We start from the raw sequence: 17,263 nt of genomic DNA, 5'->3' as shown, positions 1-17,263 counted from the left end.
CCAGAAACTGGTGCACCGTGTGTTGCAGAGTACAGTATATACATTAGAGTCCAAAGCATCATGGAATGTTCTAGGCAAAAGGCCTGAAACAGTGTATAATACTAGAGGGGCAGCACTCGGTAGAGTGCAAAACCTCCGCCGCCAATACTGCGAGGTCACTCAAGTGAACCTGATATCCTATTCATTCAATTTGACGTCAACAGTGCTCACAGAGTTATAGTTTGCAACTTTCCCCTTTAACTTTTACATACTCAATTCATTCGTCATAACTGGATTCCTTGAGACAGAAATTGATTTTACGTGGGTATATCCACCTGAAGTTCCAAAATCAGCCGCAATTATAGTTTTGGCATGTTTTTTGTTGGAAATCACTGATAACATGTAGAAATGCAAAAAAAAAAAATCGAAATTTTGTTGAAAAAAAATGTTGCAAAATTTTCTGTTTTTTTTTCTCTAACAATTTTTTTTGGTGGTGGGGGGGGGGGTTGGAAATCACTTAAAACATGGAGAAATGCTAAAACAAAAATTCAAATATTTTTTCAAATTGGCCGCCATAGCGGCCATATTGGATTTTGGACCAAGTCCAAAATCTAATGGCATGATCCTTGGACCAGACCTAATCCCCCCACCAAGTTTCGTCGAAATCCATCGAGGAGTTTTTCCGTAATACTGTTCACAAACAAACAAACAAAGACAGACAGGGGTGAAAACAGTAACCTCCGTCCATCTTCGATGGCGGAGGTTAACAAGATGGGCACTCGGTAGAGCGCCTACCTCCGCCATGATCTGCCTGATCCATGAGAACATATCGGGCCCATTACATTTTTGAAATATGCTACAGGGTACTATATCGTTTTTGGCCCTATCTCTCAATGGTGAAGTCACTTTCAAAATTAAAAAATTATTGTATCCAGATCCGGATTCAGATCTTCACCAAAATCAAACCAATTCGTCCTTGTCACATACCCAACGTGTCCACCATGTTTCATCCGAATCCATCAACAACTTTTTGAGATGTGGTGCTATATATCGTTTTTGGCCCTATCTCTCAATGGTGAAGAATCACTCTTAAAATTCTAGTAGTCGGATCCAGATTTGGATCTTCACCAAAATCTAAGCAGTTCCTCCTTGTCATACACCCAACCTGTCCACAAAATTTCATCCGGATCCATCCACAACTTTTTGAGATATCCTGCACACAGCCAAACAAACCGACAAGAAAACAAACAAACAAACAGACAAACAAACACACACAAACAAACAAACAAAGACAGAAAGGGGTGAAACTTCGGTGGCAGAGGTAAAAACTGCACACAAAGACAAAATTATAATTTCTCTGTGTCATTTACCTGAAGATTTTGCCAAGAAAAACAAGTAGTCACTTTAACCGTACGATCTAAAATACAGGAGATAGCAGGACGTTCGAACTGACTGAGCCAATTCGCACCCTCGTCTATTGAACATTATTTCTCCATAAGATTAGCAAAAAATACATGTGAAGATGGTTATTCTTCTTTTGGACAAAGAGGGTACAATCCTATTTTTTGTCGTGCACATTTATGGTTAATAACCATTTTCTGTAAAGTTTGAAACTGTAACTTTAACGGAGGTAAATGTTTGTTTGTTTAAAGCAGGTAAAACGTTTAACAGCAATAAATGACTCTGCTGCATTTTTTTTTTTCTTTTCGGGAATTGATCGAAATCGACATAAAACGCTCAACAATTCATATACAATGTTTAAATATACATTCCAAAATCGCCTTCCTCTCCCATTTCTGAAAACGTAAAGACTTCTTTTTTGAGCATGGGCCCCTTGATGGTCCAAGGCCCTTGGTCGGTGCCCGAATGCCTGACTGCTCAATCCACCCCTGGTGTGTATCCTTCCAAGAACTTCACTCGACTCGATATCAGGATGACCTTCAACAGGACCTCCTTGGATGCAGCATTTGAACCTTTTAGTAGTTGTCTTCCAAGTGCAATCACGGGGTACTTCACAGTACAGTAATGTTTGGGCAAATTCATCATCTTGACGTCGTTCAAAAAAAGCTGTCAAAGTGGTGGGTAGAGGCTCTCCAATATGTTGGTGGGCAGTTTCTTCAGTAAAGTAGTCTTTGGCCATTTTCCAAGTGAACATTTACATGAATCACTGTTGGATGTCCTTCATGGATAGGAAAATTTAAGATTCCTCATATTGCTTCATTGCTACAGATGGATCAACCAGTCTGATCGTTTGCCACTTCCCTTTCAGTCCCAACTTTTTCAAGGCCAAAAACTGCTTGGTCACTTCCTTTGTTGAACGTACTCTATTTACAAATGTACTTGATGGACTTCACCGAGTTGCAGAATTCCACGATGGTATGTACATTGAAGATTTTCAAGAGCAGTGGACAATATGGAACAACCCACTTATTGTCAATAGTAACGTCACCTCCACCAGTCATTTTAATTTTTTTTTCTGTAAATCCTCCATCTTCAGGATTTGTCCTCCGATACATAGGATATCCATCATGACCAGTTTGCATTTCTTGAAGCAAATTCCTGGGATATCTTTTGGTGCATTTCCCTTCCTTCGTACAGATGCTTGTTGATTAAGCTGGAACCATGGGCCATATACCATTTGTTTTCTTCCAATTTCAAAGAGCTGAGGGTCTTCTTGTGGATTGGGAAATTCAGCACTGATGAAGGTATCAATCTGGTTTGGTCTGATCGTATCTTTTAGCCAAATGAACACATGAATGTGTGGCAAAGTCCACGTTTTTGTCACTCGATGGAATACATGAAACAATGTACAGCTCCAAATATTTCACCCCGATTCAATGATTGCATGAGTTTTATCACCTTTTTTTTCTGGAAGACTCTATCAGATCATGCCTGTCCTGCGCAGTTGGCCCACTCATCAACTCATCTTGTATTTCATTCCATTTAGGGTTGCACGTGAAGGTAATGAAGACATTTGGTCAGCCTTATTTGCGAACATCGGCCATAGCATCTTGAGTTCGTTCATAATTGTAATGTGGTCTCCCCCCCCCCCCCCCCCCGGTGAATGAAGATGGTAGAATTACCAACTGGCTAATGTTGTTTGCATTCCCATCATTAACAACAGCATCTCGTAGATGAATATAATCATCCACTCACAATTTATTTTGATTCAAACAAATGAAAAGCAACCATTCACTTCTATTCTTGCATTCATTTCAACCACAAACTGACGGAAAAGCTGTCTATATCGAAGCAGATGGTTAAATTGATTTGCTCGCAACATCATTCTGTGTGCATAGAAATCCATTGCAGAAACCTTCTTTCCAGTGGCATTGCCGGTGATTGGATCAATTTGCATAATGGAAAAACTTGTAACCATCTTCACCTTGTCTACAGACATTATTTGTTCCATTGTAGTTTTTTTTTTTAGAATCTGGACGTAATTACCTTTTTGTCCGTTTGTTTGTCCGCAACCGCTTGTCAGATTGAGACGAAATTTTCAGCATTGGTGCAACTACTCGCGTGCAATGTTTTAATGATAATTATGACGTCATAGGTCACGTGGTGTGGAAGCCATATTGGAAAAATGGGGGAAAAAAAACTTTGGACCTCTGTATCTCTGAAACCCCACCAAGGAAAAACTTGAAACTTGACACATGGCAAGTACTCCTCATGAGGAATGAGTGTGATTTTTTATTACATCATAGAGTTCCTCGTTATGACGTCATAATTGCACATGCAGAACACCACATCCTGTCAGTATGAAAAATTTTGAGGGTCATCTAAGAATAAAATGGTCCACAGAAAAAAAAAATCATGACGTCATCGGTCACGTGATTCGGCAGCCATATTGTTTAAAAATAAAAATAAAAAAACCTTCACAAATCTTTTCTGAAGTGGCTGAACAAATTGAGGCAAAACTTTACATACATGACCGCCCGTCCATGACGAACAAAAGATTCACACATATGATATTATAGGTCACATGGTTTGGCAGCCATATTGGATTTACCCTCAAGCCTATAAAAAAAATACACCACTCAAAAGAAGTCCTGGCGAAGGTCTGCAATCTCTGATTGCTCTTTTTCTTGTTATTACTTTCATGCAGCATTTCTTGCAAAATCAGGACAACATGGGGCTTGACACCAGGTATGCTATTACATCGTTGCTCAGCTTGACTTTCATGATCTCCCAGAAAATACATTTGAAGAAACTTGTGTTCTTCATTTGGAAGAGGAAACAATGATCCAGCATTATGGTAAACTTGCCCTTGAACCGTGAATGTTGGCATGTATCCTGGTAAGCATACTTCAGTTGTACCAAAGGAAGTCATTTGAAAAGAAGAATTGTATTTCCAGATACTGGCCAAGAAATGCTTAGAATCCAGTGTTTCTCCAAGAAGTAACGACTTGAGTGGTTCCAGAGGGTCTTGAAGTGGAGTAAGAGACACCTTCCCAATTGAACAACACATGCCAGGGCTTTCACCTTTCCATTCTTTTGCACTATAGTAAGAGTAAACTTCTGACATTTTTCCAATGGATATGATCGGTAGTGCATCATGAAGTATATATTCACTGCAATTGAAAGCAGCATTCTTCATTTCATTTCATTTCATTTAGCACCTCGTTGTACATTTTCCTGTTCCTTTTAGTTCCCAGAGGGGCATCTCTTTGTGCAGGTGATTCCATTTCTCTGGACCTTTCTTGTTGCTGTCTTAGCCTTGTTGTAGTAGCCTCATTTTCTCTTTCCCTTATTGCAGCTTGTTTTTCGTGTTGCTGTGTTAACCTTGTTGTTGTAACCTCTTCATCATCTGGTGCCCTTATTACCTCCACCACCTGCGATAAACAGAGGTTATGTTTTCACTCCTGTCTGTATGTTTGTGTGCAGGATATCTCAAAAAGTTGTGGAAGGATTCAGATGAAATTTGGTGGACAGGTTGGGTGTGTGACAAGGATGAATTGATTATATTTGGATGAAGATCCGGATCCAAATCCAATAATTTTTTAATTATTCTTCACCATTGAGAGATTGGGCCAAAAACAATACATAGCAAGCTATTTCAAAAACGTTGTGGACGAGTTACGACAAAACTACGTGAACGAGTTGGTTTGGTGACACCAACAAGCTGATTCAATTTTGGTTCAAGTCTCGATCCGGATTTGGCCTATCAGTGGGATACAAAACATAAAATGTTCAGCCTGGTGGAGGCATGCACTCTACCAAGTGCCCTTCTAGTTACCTGCGCCACTGAAGGTGGAAGGAAGGTTGTTATGTTGTCACCCCTGTCTGTTTGTGTGCAGGATATCTCAAAAAGTTGTGGACGGATTTGGCCGAAATTTGGTGGAAAAGTTGGATGTATGACAAGGAAGAATTGATTAAATTTTGGTGAAGATCTGAATCCAATAATTTTTAAGTGATTTTCAGCATTGAGAGATGGGGCTAATCTAATATATCGCATGATATCTCAAAAAGTTATGGACAGATTAGGATGAAACTTGGTGGACAGGTTGGGTGTGTGACAAGGACGAATTTATTCGATTTTGGTGAAGATCTGAATCCAGATTTGGATCCGAGAGTTATTCAATTTTAAAAAGTGATTCTTCACCACTGAGATAGGTCCAAAAACGATACATAGCATGATGTTGCAAAAAATGATTGGGCCTGATATGTTCTCGTGGATCAGGCATTGCGTGGCGGAGGTATGCATGCGCTCTACTGAGTGCCCTTCAAGTTGCAGCTGTGTTAGCCTTCTTGGTGTAGTCCCTTTGTCTTCTCCTGCTCTTATTGTAACTCGTCTTTCTCGCTGTTCTTTTAATTGGGTAAATCTCGTTTCCTGTGTTTGTTGGGACCGAGTATCCACATTTATTTTAGCACGTTTGGATGTTGAAAATGAAGATTTTTCTTGCTCTTCTTGGCATGCTCAAAAAGGGAAGGATTTTCTAATGAAAATGTGCAAATCCTGCATTGCATAAATCATGAACATAAAGATGTCAGAATATATGTGTAATATTAATGAATATTATCACCTAAAAATCCTGAAACTTTTTTTTCTACTTTCGTCGAGTTTCATTGTCGCTAGACCATCCAAAACATCGTCACACTTCCTCCAACATGGAGGATATGTTCCAGGGTCCCTCGTGTTAGAGGAATTTGCATTGGGGGAAATGGGAGTATGTTCCAAGGTCCTGAAAAATTGTCCCTAAAACAGCCTTTGTTGTTGGTATTTTTACGTTTCTTTGCATGGAATAGTGTAGAACTATTAAATTTTTTACAGTACATCAGTGGTTCCCAACCATTTTTAATATAAGGACCACCTTGGTGTCGATATTTTTTTCCTACGGACCACTTACCCCCTTCTTTCACAACACTTTAAAACTTTAAAAAAACAAAAGAAAAACAGTAATTAAGCTAAACCAGCAACGTCTGTGGATTCATCGAGTTGAATGGCGAATCTCTTACCTCGAAGACGTTGAACTTGTTGCTCTTCTATATCGAGTGACATGTCTTGAATGCGACAACAAACTGTATAGTTTGAAAATGGAATGGAGGCAAGTTTTTTTTGTTACTTCTTCGGAGCCAAATAAACATCCTTCACACAGGGCATTACAAGATCTTCCCCAACTGTGTCGGGTTGTTTGGATTTTTCAATCCTCAGCGAAATCAGGAAAGACGCTATCAAACCACCATCAAGTACAGTTGTCATTTTACACATTGAAAACTCCTGATGGCAAAGTTCCCATTTCTTTCGTTGAAAAAGCTCAAGTGGCTTCTTTTCACATTCCGGATGCTTTGTAGATAAACGTCCCATCCTAACAGTCCCATCTGTGTTCCCAAAACTCGACTCGACAAGAGCAGCAATTCACATATACTGCAAGTCCCTGCAGTTTGAAACCACAAAATCACAACAAAACAATTAGCACAAATACTATGACAAGTTAAAAAGGGACGACCTCACGATAATAACACATTGGTGCCAACACTTATTTCCGGGGTCAAAAAAGCAATAACATTTTTTAAAGCTTCAAAAGCAAAAGAATAAACTCCAAGAACAACATATGCCTGTAAATAAGTTCGATAACTTATGGGCAAAAAATAAACTTGGCAATCCTTGGATGGAGAAACTGGTGAAACCCAACAACCCGTTCACAAAATGTCCAACAAACTTACCTTTAGCCTCAATGTAGTCAACACATTTTTCAACAAACAAAGGAATTAGTTGTTCCAACGACTGAAGCAATTCATTCAGTGGATGTCCAAAGTAATTGCTTTCCTTTTTCTCTTGCTTTTTCATTGACTACATTAAAGAAAAAGGAGACAAAGACAAAAAACTCAATGTTAAACGTTTTAACAGTATCAATGCCATTATTAAATAAATCATCAAAAATAAATATTTTGCTTAGAACAACTCAGTGTGTGTGTGTGTGTGTGTGTGTGTGTGTGTGTGTGTGTGTGTGTGTGTGTGTGTGTGTGTGTGTGTGTGTGTGTGTGTGTGTGTGTGTGTGTATGTGTATATATATACACATATACATACATAATTCAAATCACCTTTTTTTTATTCCTCAACGATCTGTCCCACTTGGACTTCTTAGTTTTATCTTCGGTGTCTTCGGATTCTTTGCGTGGACGATGAGTGGTGTCAGAAGGAGAGATGGTGACCGTGCCGTAGATGGCAGTTCTGCGAGGGCGTAAACGTTCGGAGCGTAGCTTGTATAGTCGTGGAATCCTCACCTGTTGCAACCTGTTCTCTGTAGCAGTGGGATCAACTCCATTCCCTATGCTATCATCGAAGCTCCGTGCCTTGATTTTTACAATCTTCCCAGTCCTGCTGTCAACGGGGTCAGAGTAGATGGTTTCCTCTTGATGCTTTTTTGAGATGATTACATCCATCGGCTCAGCATAGGGCATGGAGTCGTGATCATTGGATGGGCTCAGAGGCAACCGTCGATGTTGCTGCTTATCCTCAAACTCCAGCGCCAACGTGGTGGGACACGACCGGGGTGTTCCGTGCAGGCCCGGTCGGCTTTGAGTCGTCGCGTCTTGTGGGCTGAAAAAAGGCATGCTCAAGGGTGATTCGAAATCAATGAAGAATGGTGAGTCTGAGGAAGAGCATTGTAGTCGACCGTTGTTCGATAATGCCAAAGCTGGCATCGATCCTCTCATTTCGTCCAAAAGCCCAGAGGTGCTGGAACTAACACTCCCAAACAAATCAGTGCCAAGCAGAGGATCCGACTTGCTCCTCTCCCACAAGACAATTGACTCATTAATCAATGACTTCTGTTCAAACACTTCCTGGAAAAAAAAAGTGAAGATCTCTGGCTGTTTATCGAGTCGAGATGTCATTTTGAACTTTGCGCCAATATCGGTGGCAATTTGCTCGCCCTCAGTGACCAGTTCTTTTGTGATTGGACAATTGAAAAGGTCGTCGTCAGTGTCTGTCATCGCTAAAAAGTGGACAGGAATGACATCAGGAACATTTCCTAGGAAAGCACGAAGCATGGCGAGTGAAGCACGTCGTTTGGCGAAGTACACCAGCACGTAGCCATGGACCCCTTGATCTCTCTGCAACATTGCAGAGTGGTAGGACAGTGCAGACACTTCAACGCGCCTCCTGTGTGCTCCAAGGAACACATCTAAAGCCACAAAATAACATTCCTCTCTCTTGGTAATGCTACAGAATTGGGATTCCACGAAAGGTGCAAGAATCTGAGGCCCACTGAATGAATCGCCACACATGACGCACATTTGAATGCATAGATCTGCTTCTGTGGGCTCCTTCAACGTTGCACTTGGGCTGACCACAGCCGGGCGGCGTTTTCGTACTTCCAACAACTGTTGCAGAGCCTGCTTGATCTGGTGTTCATGGAAACGGCTTTGGCTCGGGAATTCCTCCAAAGGTAAGTCGACAAAATGGTATTGCAGCTTACTTGCAAACTGTTTGCCCTGTATACGTAGGCTTGCCATCACAACGTTTTTAATCTTCTTTTCACTTGGAACCATGATCAAAATCACTGGCAACAGCGATTTTTCTTTTTTACCTCCATGCAACCACTCCGAATGCTTTTTGAGGCTATGCTCAATGTAGTTCAGAGAATCAGGAGAATTATATACACAAAAGCAACCATGAGGCTTGAAGTCTGTGCCTCGAAATAACTTTGCGGGAAGCATATTGTCGTCAATTGCTTTTAGGTCAAGCTCATATATCCGTCCATCCAAAGTGTATTCGTTGTCAGAAGACTGTGCCAAGATTTCCTTCGCAAGTTCATCCGCAAGGCCATCCCGACCCAGTAGGACGATGTTTATCTTGTCGATTTGGCTGCTGTTCCCAACCGTCAACTTTGGCCGTAAAGCTTCTTCAGCTGACCTGTAGGACAGCTGATTCTGAATTTGAATGTCCATGCAGTTCTTGCCACTAAAACACGTTTGAATAGTGGGATGGTAAATAAAGCCTATGTGTCGAAGGAGCAAAGTGTGGCTCTCACCAGGCAATCGCCTTAAAGCCTGGAACCTCGGATCGTCATTGAGCTCTCGATTGATTTCTCCCATTTTCTCTTTACTTGGAGTGGCATTCAAGTCCAGGTCCACAAACAAGTCCGAATGCTCGAGTAACATTTCCTGAAATTCATCTTTAGCCTTTTCAAAAATCTCTCGTTGATGCGTCGTATAAATTTCCAAACGTTCTGCTTCAGTCAGATGCTGGTGGGACTCGTCACCAAGAAGGAAGACACTGACCTCTTCCATGGCTTTTCCTGGTGATACCTGATTGCACTCAGCTAACACTTTCTTGAAACGCACTTTCATGTCCTCTTTCCATCTCAAGGCTTTAAGGTTACGTAACTGTTCCTGATAAACGTCCTCGGCTTCTTTATCCCTCAAGAAGTCACAAGGAACTCTCTGCTCTTCGCCATTTTCAATACGCTCATTTTCGTACCATTGCTCATCCCTGCCAAGCATCATGAAATACGTGTCAAAATTTGGCCTACTCTGCAAGACCTTCTGTACCTCTTCCCAAGATAAACCTTCAACTTCATCTAGATCAGGAATGAGAACTTCACACGCTTTGGAAAAGGACTTCTTGTATTCTCTCTTTTTCCTCAAAACGAATTCATCCCTGAGATGTTTAATATGTTTCCTGAATAAATCCTTTGCATACTTCTCACCTTTCAAAAACACATACGCTTGAAAATCTTTATTGGCTTCTATCATCATTTTTACCTTCCTCCACTCGGCGTTCAAATCGAGCACTTTCTCAGTGAGAAGTTCAGAAAACTTTTCCGCAGCTGCCGCGACTATCTCTTTCTGTTGCCTCGCCGCTTCAGCAAACGAAATGATCTTGGGCTTCCCCCTCGTTTTGTCGATCATTTGTGCCAATGCAACAAACGCCAACTCCACATTGATGTTGTCAAATGCTGATATTTCGATGATCGGAATCGTCATTTTACCCCTGGACAAAAAATGCTGCAAATCTCGAATAAACTGTTCCACAACGACATCGCATTTAGTCGCGACAAGTAGAACTGGTTTCTTTGTCTTGAGAAGCTGCTTCTGAAGGTTACCAATAAAATTCAACTGGCAATCCAGTTTCCTGCTCGGAACCAGACTGACATCGCAGCAAAGCAAAAAACCATCAATGTTCAGTTTCCCATCAGGCATTTGCTTTTGTTCAAAGTCTTGCTCAATGCCCAACTGATCTGTGCATATGTACATGAGCTTTTCAGCCGAGCTAAGCTTCGTTGCCGCAGCACGCTTGAAATACGGCTGCAAGTTTGTACTCCTGTGCGGTTGGAAAGTGGCATCATCGATGAATTCGGTTTGCTCCACCACCCGGAATGTGTACACACATCCTTCGTCGATTCTTTGAGCTTCTCCCCAATAAAGAAAGTGATCATTGTTTACAACACGGCCACCAAAATCACTCTGGCTGATCAGTGAAGTGTGCACTTCGTAGAAGTCGTCAGCGTTTTGGCGAATAAATCGGTTGCACAGACACGATTTTCCAACGCCACTCGTGCCTTTCTCCTTTTCAGTGCCCGATAGTCCCACAACGGCAATGTTGACCGTGCGAGTGTTTTTGGCCATAATTATTATCCCATCTTTCTGTAAAGAGGAAACACGCACTACCAGAACGGTATCTCCATATATGTCTATCAGTTGTCAGCAGCCGTGTCTTGCAATGTGCTTTTCTTGACTTTTTCACGAAAGGTTATCCATGTTAAAAAGTCTTCAAATGTTGTGGTGTCCAACCTTTTTTCTGCATAAAAGAAGAAAAGAAAAACACTTACACAATCGTACCAATAAAATAATATACCATCTGCTTTTGAAGCCTCCATACACTTCTGGAGTATAATTGGGCATTTTAAAGTATAACTGCACTTTTGCGTTCCAACGGCGACACAACAATCACATCAGCTTTTGTTGTTACACAAAGTATCGATCGATATAAAAGGTATCAACCCATCAATTGGCATCTTTAAGAACCATGAGAGAACTAAAGGTGATTTTAAACGACGAAAACAAAATTGCTTGTTAAACAATGTGAGGACGAAGTGTACAAGTCAAGAAAATAAACGAGAAGCCGTGGAAAGATTGAAATTGTCAAAGATTGAATTGTGAGGACGAAATTGAAAAAAAATATTTTAAAAAAACAACTTTGTAATCCTTTTGAAGGGCCGCAGGAGAGGCTATTGTAATTTGTCTGTGCATGAGCGAGTTTGAGAGTCCACGCAGATATACATTAATATAAGATATCGATAGGGAATATATATATATATATATATATATATATATATATATATATATATATATATATATATATATATATATATATATCTTCTTCTTCTTTCGGCTGCTCGCATTAGGGGTCGCCACAGCGGATCATCCGTATGATCTGCATAGTGATTTGGCACATGTTTTACGCCGGATGCCCTTCCTGACGCAACCCTGGTCACCTCTTACGACACAGGGATAATATATATATATATATATATATATATATGTATATATATATATATATACATATATATATGTATATATATATATATATACATATATATACATACATATATATATATATATATATATATATATATATATATATATATATATATATATATATATATATATATATATATATATATATATATATATATATATATATATATATATATATATATATATATATAAAAGCCTGGTGTTGGAGCAGTGGTTAGGGCAGCGGCTTGGGATCCAAGAGGTCCTGAGTTCAAGCCCCGTTGGGCCACTGAATTAATACACCAGGGGGTTGACTCAGCCTGTCATCCTTCCGAGGTCGGCGAAATGAGTACCAGCATACTGGGCCGGTGTATACCCCGGTTAAAATAGGTGTACCATATCCCTGTGTCGAAAGAGGCGACCAGGGTTGCGTCAGGAAGGGCATCCGGTGTAAAACATGTGCCAAATCACGATGCGGATCATACGGATGATCCGCTGTGGCGACCCCGAACGGGAGCAGCCGAAAGAAGAAGAAGAAGAAGAAATATATATATATATATATATATATATATATATATATATATATATATATATATATATATATATATATATATATATATATATACACCCTGGCAAGACTCTGCATTATTAATGCTCATTGTCATAAATATTACAGGATGATAACTTGCAAGTGATGATTCGTTAATCCACCTCGAGTTTTAAACTTAACATGAGGGTCCGCAAGATACACAATGCAAAACGAACTGACATCTCAATAGAATAAACATTGGCCATAATCCATCGACTCACAATGTTGAGCAAATTTCAGACAACCTTCAGATCAGATTACTGCCTTCAATAAACTCCCTACTCTTCTTGTTCTTCATCCTTTAAATGCCAGAATTATTACCACGTTCTTGTGGGTTTGGCCAAGGGAAGTTTTCGGCCAAGTCCTTCACAAACTGGCTGGCCAGGCCCGACGTTCGACTGAGTAGTTCGACACGTCATCTCACCGTCCGTCTCTCCCGTCATCTCACCGTCCGTCTCTCTCCCGTCATCTCACCGTCCGTCTCTCTCCCGTCATCTCACCGTCCGTCTCTCTCCCGTCATCTCACCGTCCGTCTCTCTCCCGTCATCTCACCGTCCGTCTCTCTCCCGTCATCTCACCGTCCGTCTCTCTCCCGTCATCTCACCGTCCGTCTCTCTCCCGTCATCTCACCGTCCGTCTCTCTCCCGTCATCTCACCGTCCATCTCTCACATCGTCTCGGTAATATCAGGAATTTGGAATTTCTTCTGCATGCGAGTGATAGCTCACCTACTGTTCATGAAAGACACCGTGGGATCATTAATGTTCACCGACTGATGCCAGCAGATGTGACGCCCAGTTTGACCTCCATCCAAGGGACCAGAGGGACGGTATACACACATTGATTAGTCACCTGCCTGTGAAACACCCGCATTCAGTTTTAAGCTCGTTCTGGATTCAAACCCAGGATGGACTGCTTATTGGCGAATGTGTGTCGCTCCAGGCCATCCCAACCAGTGCCAGCGGAATAGCATCCCCACTAAAGTGATTAAAATACAGGGAGGGTAAAAATACCATGACGTGAATACAGTGAATAAATCAAAAGGCTGCTTGATGGCAAAAACGTTCGCAATTTCCAACATTGCTTCACAGAACCGTCGCTGCCTCAACATAAAGTCACACATTCGAGAACCACGAGAAACCACGAGAAACCACTTGTGGTTCACACGAGAACCACAAGTTCGAAACTGCCTGAAAACAAGCTGTGACATCATTTGCATCACTTTGCAAGATGGATTCCTGTGAACAATAGTTCAAGAGGCCGACAAAAGAAAAGTCGACAAAAGGTCTCTTGCAAAAGATAACCTCAGGCTTGTTGTTCCGCATTATTCATCAAAACCCATGTATGCAATGAGAGAAAAAAGATAGCAAAGAGATGAATAATCTTCGATAGCTGCCAAGCGATGCAGGAGCTGCTTCAATGACCACAACGACAACACAATGTGTGATGAATACAGCGGCAATGCACTCATTCAATGACCAGAAGAGAACCAAACCCACAACATATCTTGAATAGGACAATGGACATGGACAAAATAAATATATAAATTAAGGAACAGAGAGGGGCAAAGGATAAAATAGGCACATGGGGGGGCGGGGGGACATAAGAATAAATTCCTGAGATTTTCTACACCTGTATAACAACAACTGACAACACGAGAACCACAAGAGGCTTACAATGCGCAACCACCCACGTTGTAAAAACAAATTCAAGGTGTAAGAAATGTGGTTAAACTACAAAAGTGAAAATAGATACATGGACGGAGTGATAGAACAGCAGAAAGGTGGATCAGTGCAGAAGGATAAGAAAACACAACGAAGCGTAACTTTACTGACACTTAGTTACAAATGCAAACAGTGCAGATATGAGGGGAAACATTTACGTTCTGATCAATCTCTCTTTCTTTCTCCCCCACCAGCCCCCACCCCCTCGCAAATTTCTGTCCCCCACCCTCCGTTTCTCATCCTCCCCCCCCCCATTTCCACGTCGTAACCACCTCAACTCCTCTCCCCTGTCATCTCATATCAACTCTATACTATTCCACGTCTCCCAGCATATTTCTTTTGTTTCCTCACTGTCCATCACTCCTCCATATATCTATCTATCTATCTATATATCTATATCTCTATCTCTCTCCGTTCATCCTCTCCCATCATCTCTGATGCCTCTATCTCAGTTGGTCTCTCTATTATCTTCTCTGTCTCCCTCTTCCCCTCTCTCTTCATCTTTGTTTTCCAATTCTACCATCAGCTCAGTTTCCTTCTTTCTCCCATAACCAGTTTCTCTCTTTCTGACTGTGTCCCATCATCTAAATGACTGGTGATGACTTAACAGTTAAGGTGGCTTGCTATCAATATTAGGTTCTTGAGGTTGAGACCCTGTCACCCGTTGAATTAATACCAGGTGGGGTTGACACAGCTTCTCATCCTTCCAAAGTCAGTGAAATGAGTACCAGTGTAGTGTTAATCGAGGGCACTGCATCAGCAGCATAGCCGTGCCCCCCGGAAAATGATGCAACCCGCAGCCACAGGCTGCACACGATAGCGGAAAAGCCATCATCTATTTTGCAATGTCTTTCCCATCATCTCACCGTCCATCTCTCACCTCCTCCCTCATGTTATCTCATTGTCCGTCTCTCAAGTCGTCCTTCATGCCATCTCACCGTCCGTCTCTCAAGTCGTCCCTCACACCATCTCATCGTCCGTCTCTCAAATCGTCCCTCACGTCATCTCATCGTCCGTCTCTCAAGTCGTCCCTCACGTCATCTCACTATCTGTCTCTCAAGTCGTCCCTCATGTCATCTCTCCGTGTCTCACGTCATCTCGCCCCCAGTGTCTCACGTCATCTCACCCTCCGTGTCTCACGTCATCTCGCCCTCAGTGTCCCACGTCATCTCTCCTCAGTGTCTCACATCATCTCGCCCTCCGTGTCCCACGTCATCTCGCCCTCAGTGTCTCACGTCATCTCGCCCTCCGTGTCTCACGTCATCTCGCCCTCAGTGTCCCACGTCATCTCGCCCTCCGTGTCCCACGTCATCTCGCCCTCCGTGTCCCACGTCATCTCGCCCTCAGTGTCTCACGTCATCTCGCCCTCCGTGTCTCACGTCATCTCGCCCTCAGTGTCCCACGTCATCTCGCCCTCAGTGTCTCACATCATCTCGCCCTCAGTGTCCCACGTCATCTCGCCCTCCGTGTCTCACATCATCTCGCCCTCAGTGTCCCACGTCATCTCGCCCTCAGTGTCTCACGTCATCTCGCCCTCCGTCTCCTCCGTGTCTCACGTCATCTCGCCCTCCGTGTCTCACCCTCCGCCCCTCCGTGCCTCACGTCATCTCGCCCTCCGTGTCTCACGTCATCTCGCCCTCCGTGTCTCACGTCATCTCGCCCTCCGTGTCTCACGTCATCTCGCCCTCCGTGTCTCACCCTCCGCCCCTCCGTGCCTCACGTCATCTCGCCCTCCGTGTCTCACGTCATCTCGCCCTCCGTGTCTCACGTCATCTCTATCTGTCATGTTCTCCGTCTCCCCCTTTCCCTCTATCATCATCTTTGTTTCACCTCTTCCATCGTCTCCGTTTCTCTCTCCCATCATCAGTTTCTCTCCCCTTCTCCGTCTCATCATGCACATTCTCTCTCTCTCTCTCTCACTCATCCCCCGTTTGTCCATCCTCTCCCCCTTCATCTCGTATTTCTCTGTTCCTTGTGCCCGTTTTCTCTCGCTCTTCGTACTCACCGCACTGCGGACACTTCACTCCCTTTTCCCCATCTTCAACACTTCGATGCAACAACCTTCCACTTCGTTCCGCACTCGGACGCGCAGCTCCCTCGGGCGATGATCCCGTCAATGGTCAAACTTCGGTTCGTTCCGAACCCGACGAGGAATCATTTCGGCGCTTGAATTATTCGGCCAGAAAGATGAAGTTAGCGAGACGTTCCGCTCAGGTCGGACGATATGCGCCGCCGGCAGGCCAAGGAAGGGAGCGCCGCACAAGATGGCGCCTTGCTGCGCATGCGCAGTGAGAGGAAGCGCGAGGAGGAGTTGAGGAGACGGTGTGATGAATGGGAGGGTAGGTCAAGAATAGGGGACTCGGTGGGGGGTGGGGAACGGGGTCTGCAGACGACGAAGCGGGAGATCTCCACGACGAGCGCCGAAAAACCGTGGAAACGTGACAGGAACAGAACGGGGGGGGGGGGTCCGTGCAAACGGCTCACGGGACTTCACTGGATGTGCACGTTCGGTGTATTCAAGGAATAATGTTACTGAACCTTCATGCTTCACAAACACTCGTTTCCCAATTAATTATGTACAGCATTTAGGGAAGTTTAATCGCCTCACAATCGGCACCCCCCCCCCCTTCTCAGTCGCCCATTGTTGTGGACCCGGGGGGCGCCGCATCGAGAAGCACGCTGACGAGGAGCACATTTTAAGGTGGGTGTTGGATTGGTCGGTGTTGAGATCGGGTGGAGGGAAACCTGATCTGGCATCGTCCTCTCAAAACTGATTGCCATGTCCGTTTTAAACTGCTATGTCATGTTACCTCTGGCGTGGTGTGATCTGAGGACCTTTCAGTGATGTTGAATCTTAAAGATCATGGTTGAGTTTGTGTATGATCAACGTGCAGGACAAAGACGTTCGGACACATCATGGAGCACCTTTGTACATAATCTATGCCACAGACGAGGGAAACATCATGGTGTATTTTACCTGAATTACAAGGACATTAGTCGACAAT

The 17,263-nt window shown here is 43.0% G+C and overlaps 1 protein-coding gene across 1 annotated transcript in view; it reads right to left on the bottom strand.

The window, feature by feature from the left end:
* The window catches only part of LOC147023689 (rho GTPase-activating protein 5-like), a 41,172-nt gene extending 24,621 nt beyond the window's left edge, over nt 1-16,551 (bottom strand). The window contains exons 1-3 of the mRNA XM_085889408.1: nt 16,264-16,551; nt 7,525-11,227; nt 7,147-7,273 (exon numbers count right to left, since the gene is read on the bottom strand). Of these exons, the coding sequence (XP_085745534.1) occupies nt 7,147-7,273; nt 7,525-11,055 (3,658 nt within the window). The 5' untranslated portion in view covers nt 11,056-11,227; nt 16,264-16,551. The remainder of the gene's footprint in view (nt 1-7,146; nt 7,274-7,524; nt 11,228-16,263) is intronic.
* Between the last annotated feature and the right edge of the window lie 712 nt (nt 16,552-17,263).

The sequence above is a fragment of the Eptatretus burgeri genome, chromosome 7 (assembly GCF_056783735.1).
Source record: "Eptatretus burgeri isolate ZD-2024b chromosome 7, Ebu_testis_v1, whole genome shotgun sequence".
NCBI lineage: Eukaryota > Metazoa > Chordata > Myxini > Myxiniformes > Myxinidae > Eptatretus > Eptatretus burgeri.
The sequence above is the reverse complement of the archived record's forward strand: the minus strand, read 5'-3'. Positions and strand labels throughout refer to the sequence as shown.